The sequence below is a fragment of the Ornithodoros turicata genome, chromosome 9 (genome assembly GCF_037126465.1).
Source record: "Ornithodoros turicata isolate Travis chromosome 9, ASM3712646v1, whole genome shotgun sequence".
Lineage (NCBI taxonomy): Eukaryota > Metazoa > Arthropoda > Arachnida > Ixodida > Argasidae > Ornithodoros > Ornithodoros turicata.
The window spans coordinates 18,059,674-18,066,946 of record NC_088209.1 but is presented as its reverse complement, the minus strand read 5'-3'; the positions used below and the strand labels follow the sequence as shown (position 1 = coordinate 18,066,946).

Sequence of the window (7,273 nt, the reverse complement as noted above, 5' to 3'; positions counted from 1 at the left end):
CGCTGGCACAATCACGGGTTCCCGTGAACAACCGATTTCAGACAAAAATTGCTGATTATGTTTTACCATATCTCAAAACAGTCCTCAATCTCCTTTATCTTAGTCGTACGGCACTGTAATATCCACCAAGATGGGGTAGACCAGATTTCTCTCAGCTTAGAAGCTGAAGTCAAACGTGAACATGCCATTAGTCTTCTTTTTTTTTTCTTCTTGTATATGTCAAAAACTAGGACACATTGCTGAATGAATTCTTGACTGTGGCATCCATGTGTAACACACAACTCCGATCTCAAAACAGTTGACAGCTCCAGAGAGGTCCAGAATTATACTTTTATTACGGAGCTCCTAACGTGCAAAGCGAAAATATTTTCTTTCTAGGTCACATGAGTGGCATACGTCGGAAATACTTCATGTACCACAGGCACGCCGTGATCGCACTCAGGGAGTACCTGCAAAAAACGAATACCTTTGTGAAACACATTGTGTGCCCATCAGTGTTACCACTTTAGATATTTTGTCGCTAAATTTAACAATTTTCTGCTCCGTTTAGCAAATCTTTTCGTATATACCGAGTTTTGCGACTTTTTTTCGCGACTTGTTCCAGCAGATCACGAGATTTCTAGCGACAGTGAAAAATGTTCAACATCGGCAAAAAATCGGGTCGTGTGGTATGGAAGACTCTATAGAGTTGGTCTGAGAAAACGTGGAAACAAGAAACGAGCGAAATTGGACTTCACTTGGATTTGTCACTTCACTTCATTGGACGTCACAAATTGGAGCGAAACTTCACACCGGCAAAGCTAGCAAAACTGCTGTGTGCTCCTTCATTTTATTTTTCTTTCAAATCGATCATGAATCATAATCATCCTCCGGGAAGCAAGGTATCAGCGAAACTCAATCACCTCAAAATTCGCAATCACCAAAAGGCCCATTTTCATGAAGGCTGTTCATGGAATGGGAAATGAGCAGCTTCATACTCATGTGACTGTGCTTTGAAATGTCTTCAATACGATCTCTGAATATGTATTACAACTGCTCCTAAACATAGCCTGCACAGGGCTTTTATTTTATTGTTTATATTTTGAAGCCTTTTTTTGTGCGTTCAATCTAGATGTGGGTATCACCAGTGTAGTGCGCCACAGGTATTTGGCACGGGATACCTTGAGCTACTCAAATAACTTACCATGTGAGGATGTAAGAGAAGTGCTCATTCCGTAACGTCACATTTGTCTGGCCCCCAATAGGGCCGCCTGGAACCGAACTTGCTGGGAAAAAAAAACAAAAACGGAGAAGACAAAACAATATATACGTCACTGGATGTGACTTCATATGCATCACAGCTTTAACTAACAGCACAAAACTGACAACAGCCACAAGAAATTATCTGAGCATCGCACATATAAACCACCAAATTCATAAAATATTCATAAAGTAAAAGCAAGTTTTAAAAAAAGGGTGAAGAAATCATATGCAGCTAAACAGTTCAACGTCTGAACTACCAAGTTGACAAACTGTTCGCGACATCAACTTTACTGCGTAGCGCCACAGAAACTACTGATGTGGCTTGCCATTATTTGCAAAAAACACACTGCTTTAGGTATGGGGAGGCATCGTAAAAAAATTCAAAAAAATTTAATTTGTTTATTTTAAAAATCTGCATAAAATTTCATGCTTTGACCAAACCCTGCCTGCCCTTGTCACAGTAGCCCGGGAAAAGAAAAGGAATGTTACCTGCAATCGCATCTATTAAGATTGGCCATGCATTACAGTATCGTGCCATGCTCTCTGTATCCTTGTAGTGCCAGGTGTGACCACTTCTGCTGTCCTTCGGACCTAGGGGTGGCCTCTGAAAGGTTTACCTTTGTGTGAGTGTGGAAAATTATTACTGGTCTTTCGGGTACCAGAGTTTGCGAGTGCTTGGAGGGCGATTCTCGGAATTCGATTCTAGAGGTTTGAAAGCGGAGGTGCACTACACAGCAAATCCGAGGACGAAAAGCAAGAAATGTAATCGACGCGTAAGAAACTCCCATCAATGCGGTTTGCATTAAAAAGCACAGGTGACAATGGGTTCACAAACTTGTTGCACGTACGCTTGCACAGATTTAGCAGCAGATTTAGAACAACAGCTTTATTTTGATGATGATTGCGGTGTTTCATCGTCGCAGATGATACTTTATCCTATTAGTGCACAGATTCATAATTCATATTCATAATCTGCAATTATGCAATTATATGCACAATTATATGCATTATATGCAATGCAATCCACAATTATGCAATTATGCATGCATTAATCTGCAATTCATAATCTGCAATGTTTTTTTTTTATCACAAAGTCATTGCCACATACAGCATAAATCAGGCTCGCATGCAACATGGGAGTTGTGTCCTCTTGTTTGTTTTTGTTTTGATTTTAATTATTACGTACAATTACATCAATATCATCAGAAACATAATGCAGAACACCCAGGGGGAAATAAAAAATTCAAAAGTGATATGAGGCCCTGGAGACAAGATATCAAGTCAATCAGTCAAACTATTATCTAACGTAGGGGAGGGCACACACATGTGTGGAAGCAGTTCTCGTTTTGGTTCGACAGCAATATCGTCTCCATATCTCATGAGTCTGGCAATGACTCTTATCACTTTTCTCGGCCCACTACAAGTGTTTTGGGTCCTCCTGAACAAACAAATACTAGTGGATTGTCCAACCTGCCTCACGTCTCATCCCCAAGCGTTCGAATCACTCCCGAGGCTACAGTTTGTGCATTGCGTGCTCAAACTAATGCAGGCATTTGTCATTGCCTGAGTTACGTTATATTAAATTCTGTTGAATTTGTTATTCAAAATAAACAGTTTCTTACGTACATTAGCACGGGTCCTGCACAAAAGCACCTCGTTCGAGCAAGGTGCCCGTAACCATTAGAGATTTATTCTGACTACCTCTTCGTGGACTTGACACTGCCTTTATATTTCATCTGTTTGCATATAAACTAAGTTTCTAAATATCTATCTGTCTATATGTATATATATATATATATATATAGTTGAAATAAATGGGAGACAGAAGACGAAAGTAGGGGAAGTAACAAAAAAGGGGTTTATTAAAACTTAAAAATCATAAAAGTTAGGGAGGATGTCTACGTTACGGCGGAAGCTCCGCCTTCTTCGGGACAAAAGAGCTCTTTTGTCCCGAAGAAGGCGGAGCTTCCGCCGTAACGTAGACATCCTCCCTAACTTTTATGATTTTTAAGTTTTAATAAACCCCTTTTTTGTTACTTCCCCTACTTTCGTCTTCTGTCTCCCATTTATTTCAACTATAATTACGTAGCCGTCCGATCCAACTCCAACTTTTCAAGATATATATATATATATATATATATACCAGTATCTGCAATTTTTGTATCAAGAACTTACCTTTTCTGGCCTTCGCACAATACCAACTAGCTCTACTTCTCCTTCAACCTGCGAACAATAAGTGCACGACAAGCTTCATTTGTTGACTACAGGAAGAAAACAAGTTTTAGTCAGCACCCCAAACTACGCGCAGTAAAAAATCGCAAATGTGATACAAAACTGAAGTCAGTAAACAACCCACTTTATGCTCAGCAGAAAATACTACATGGTCAGATTTATGTTGAAGCTTTGTGTTGAGATTTGGTCAGTAAAGTCCATAAGTTGAACTGTAGATCAATTTATAAACTTTAAGGTTAGCCTGTCGTACGTTTCTGTGTGTGAGGAACAAAAATCAAGCAGATAACCAATGCTTGTATCAACCTTTTGTGTTTGTACTCTATTGTATTTCGTATCTTTAACCAGTTTTCTGTACTGCATAAGCTTCCTTTTAGGACAGAAAAAAAATGCCACACGAAGTGTTGCTTGTGGGAAAACTGCACGCATGTGTTTCCCAAGGTGCACTGCAACTTTGGTAAAGCTTATTTTACAAAAATTTGGAATTTAGCTAATTAGTCTTATCTAATTCATTATTAGACATGGTCACAGTCGCAATTAAAAAAAAATACTTGCAACTGCGATACAGGACTGCCAACAACATTCAGTTGGTTTCACTCAGGAGTGTGCTCCATCTGTTCTTAAACCTTCACAATTTTTATATTGCGACATTTGATATCGAGAAACATTTGACGCAGCTCTGTCTTCCATAAAAATTCCACAAGGAAAGAAAAATTTCTGCACCTGCCCCTCTTGTCTAGTATTTGGAGGAATCTTGTTCCGAGGCACCCATCCACGATTAACGAGTATGGTTTCCCTATAGAAAAGCGAAACATATTGAGCGTTCTAGCAAGGAAAACATTATCGTAAGTACGACCAAACTGTATGCGTGCGGAATGAAAGACGCGGTTACCATGACACCAACGTAAATGGAACAGGGTTCATCTGTCGTGTCGGTCTCAGTCGTGACCTATGAGTAAAGGGAACCACAATTCGCGCTTTTCTTCTTCGTCCCCTTCTCAAGAGGTGTGACAATGCAGAGGGGCCTCGTACTGGTCTCCTCAAGGGATGTTTGGACGAATAAATGGTTCCCGTTAAATTTTGGAACAAAAAGTTTCACTGAATGTTTTAATAAAAATTCCCAAACAAATTTCGAACAAAAATTTTCATTGAATTTTTACAAAAAAATTCACTAAATATTGGGACAAAAATTTTCATTGAATTTTGGAACAAAAAATTCCAATTAATTTTGGAACAAAAATTCAAGGATCCTTCAAGGATCTTTTAAGGCTCAGCTGCCATTTTGCCTGGGATGTAAAACACAGTGTATGACCAGGGCTTGAATATATATTTCACAAAAATATGTACAACTTACAGGTATCATAGCTATACGCTACACGTAAGTATGACGTAGTATACGGTGTGTCTATATAAGTGTACCGCACATCAAGGTCTGTAATGTTTACGCTAGTGTGTGGATAGGTATGCATACGATGTATGTAGAAGATGCACCACATCATGTCATAGCATTGATGGTGTTAACAGTGGTACGTACAGCAGTGTGCAACGCGTCTCCGAGTGTAATCCGTGTACTTTCCCACCCCTGCCTTAATCTCCGACAGCAAACTGGCTGTATGTTTAAATAAATAAATAAATAAAACAAATAAATCACACGAGAGGATACACAGGAACTGTACAATAGTGATCCTCTCACGAATCTGACTCACGACTCCCGAATGTTAAAGATCGTAGGACAGAACAGAAAATTGATTAATATAATGGAACGTGCCGCTAATCTGCTGCTCACAGGAGGTCTAATTGGGGTGGGAGGGGAGGGACAGCTGCCCCGGAAGCATTCGCCAGAGGGGGCACCGGATGGAAGCTAGGTTGGTAAATAAAAAGGAGAATCGAGAGAATTTGAGCTCGGAAATGCGTATGAGCCTTTCCTTCTTTTTTGTTTACAGAGCGTCTAGTGCACGTGTGTGTGTGAGGAGGGGCGAGCCGAAAGCTCGCCTTGGGACACCTCTGCTGCTGCTGATTCTTACTGCAAAGAGTGCTAACTCCTGCGGTTTCCCAACTATGGATAAGCACAATTTGCACTAGCCTCTCCGTGCGAACGAGACAAAAAGGCGAATATCACGGGTTTTCAAGGACCTAAAAAAATTTCAGGGCTTTCCGGACCAAGAAAACAGCATTTTCAAATGCCAGGGCATTCAGGAGTTTCAAGGGCCAGTGGGAACCACGAAATAGTTTGAGGAGACCAACGGGAGCCCGCTCTGCCCGCATTGTCGGCTCTACTCGAGAGGGAGCGAAAGAAGGAAAGCATGCCATGCGGTTTCCTTAACTCATAAATCACGAATGACACAACGGATAACTACCAATACCTTTTTTTTTGGTGGGGGGGGGGGGGGGGGCGTTGCTCTCAAGGTAACGCATCCTCCATCCTCCGAGGATAAATTATTGCACTTTGGTGCCTTTTGAAAGATTTTTTAACTTCGGTCTCTCTCAGTACGTAAGAGGTTACTCAACTCTCTCCCGCTCAGTTTAAACGGGGTGACGACGAGGGCTCCCGAATTTGCGGTCGAGATGAGTCCACCGCCTCCGTATCTTTCGGATTCCTGCTGGATGCGCGAGCGTGGGCTCACGTACATCTCGTTCGAGTGGTCGAAAGTGCCCGTTACTCGCACCTGCTGGTATTCCATCTTTCCAAGGTCGCTCCAGCTGAACCAGGAAGTGGTGCAAGTCACAACGTAACGCTAAAACGTACAGGGTTGAAGCTCGCTCACTTGTCCGGAAGCTCACAAGGTGGGAGCTCGGTTTTACGTGCCAGCTCTTCGATGAGACCCAGTTTCCACTTGCGGCGCTGCACCTGCCATGTGCCAAGGCCAAATGCCACAACAGGTATTGCCTGTACAGGGTGAAAATGTGCACGTGTGACAAACACACAAACTGATTCTAGAACGAGCACTATAGCATGTGTATGTGAAGCCTTTGCTTCCTGGAGAAGCAATAGCAAATCGCAGACGTGTACGTTACCAATAGAGAATATCCAGCCACTCCTATTTTTGGTTCTATCTTGATGCTTCCTCTGTAGACTTGATTGGAGCGGCGAGCGGTTGGCACCACGTGATTCCGCCCGGCAGACAGGACAGTGCGACACTAAGATGGGACAAATGAATTTAAATATTTTGCGTCCTGTGAAAAGCAGCACGTGCTGGTATGCAATAAATGTGTTTGTTACTAGCGTGAGAAGTAGCAAGAGAAATTCATTTCAATGCATTTATTGAAGTATCGCCTGCACTCCACATGTTCTTGCAACCAGCAGTGATGGGACACCACTGACCCAGCAATCAACAGTCACAATATGTTCACACTATGGTAAAACATTCAAGCTGGACCACTTGAACTTTACTACAAGTGAATGTTGCATTCTAAAAACGAGTATCTTTGTTATATGCAGCTATGTACGTACTCTGTGGAAAGTATGCTTTACGCTGGGAGTCTTTCATCCCTCAATTTTCAAATCACTGACGCGTGATCATGTCAAACGCATGCATGTGATGAAGAAGTAAACCGATTGAAATCTTAGTATGAATGCTTTGTGATGTTGAAGCCTTCGAATGTAATGTTTTTCGCAGTGTAAGCAAACCAATTACCAATCTTCGACCCAACATGTTCATTTGTGCACAACTGCTCGTTTTTCCCTTGCTTTTATCGCTTTCACCCACTTCGCCAGTGCTTTCACGTTCACAGCATTTTATTTTCTCAAGTATGACCACTGGCCACTGGTATGGCATGGCTAAAAATGGCTTTGCTATTGGCT

At 41.6% G+C, this 7,273-nt stretch overlaps 1 protein-coding gene across 1 annotated transcript; it reads right to left on the bottom strand.

The window, feature by feature from the left end:
- Positions 1 to 316: 316 nt before the first annotated feature.
- LOC135368259 (surfeit locus protein 1-like) lies at positions 317 to 7,225 on the bottom strand. Its single transcript, XM_064601421.1, has 9 exons — positions 7,107 to 7,225; positions 6,487 to 6,609; positions 6,237 to 6,358; positions 5,980 to 6,171; positions 4,195 to 4,267; positions 3,418 to 3,465; positions 1,732 to 1,846; positions 1,184 to 1,265; positions 317 to 449 (listed from the first exon to the last, which is right to left on the bottom strand). The coding sequence occupies exons 1-9, from the start codon at positions 7,128 to 7,130 to the stop codon at positions 380 to 382; spliced, it is 849 nt and encodes a 282-aa protein (XP_064457491.1). The 5' UTR covers positions 7,131 to 7,225; the 3' UTR covers positions 317 to 379.
- Positions 7,226 to 7,273: the final 48 nt, after the last annotated feature.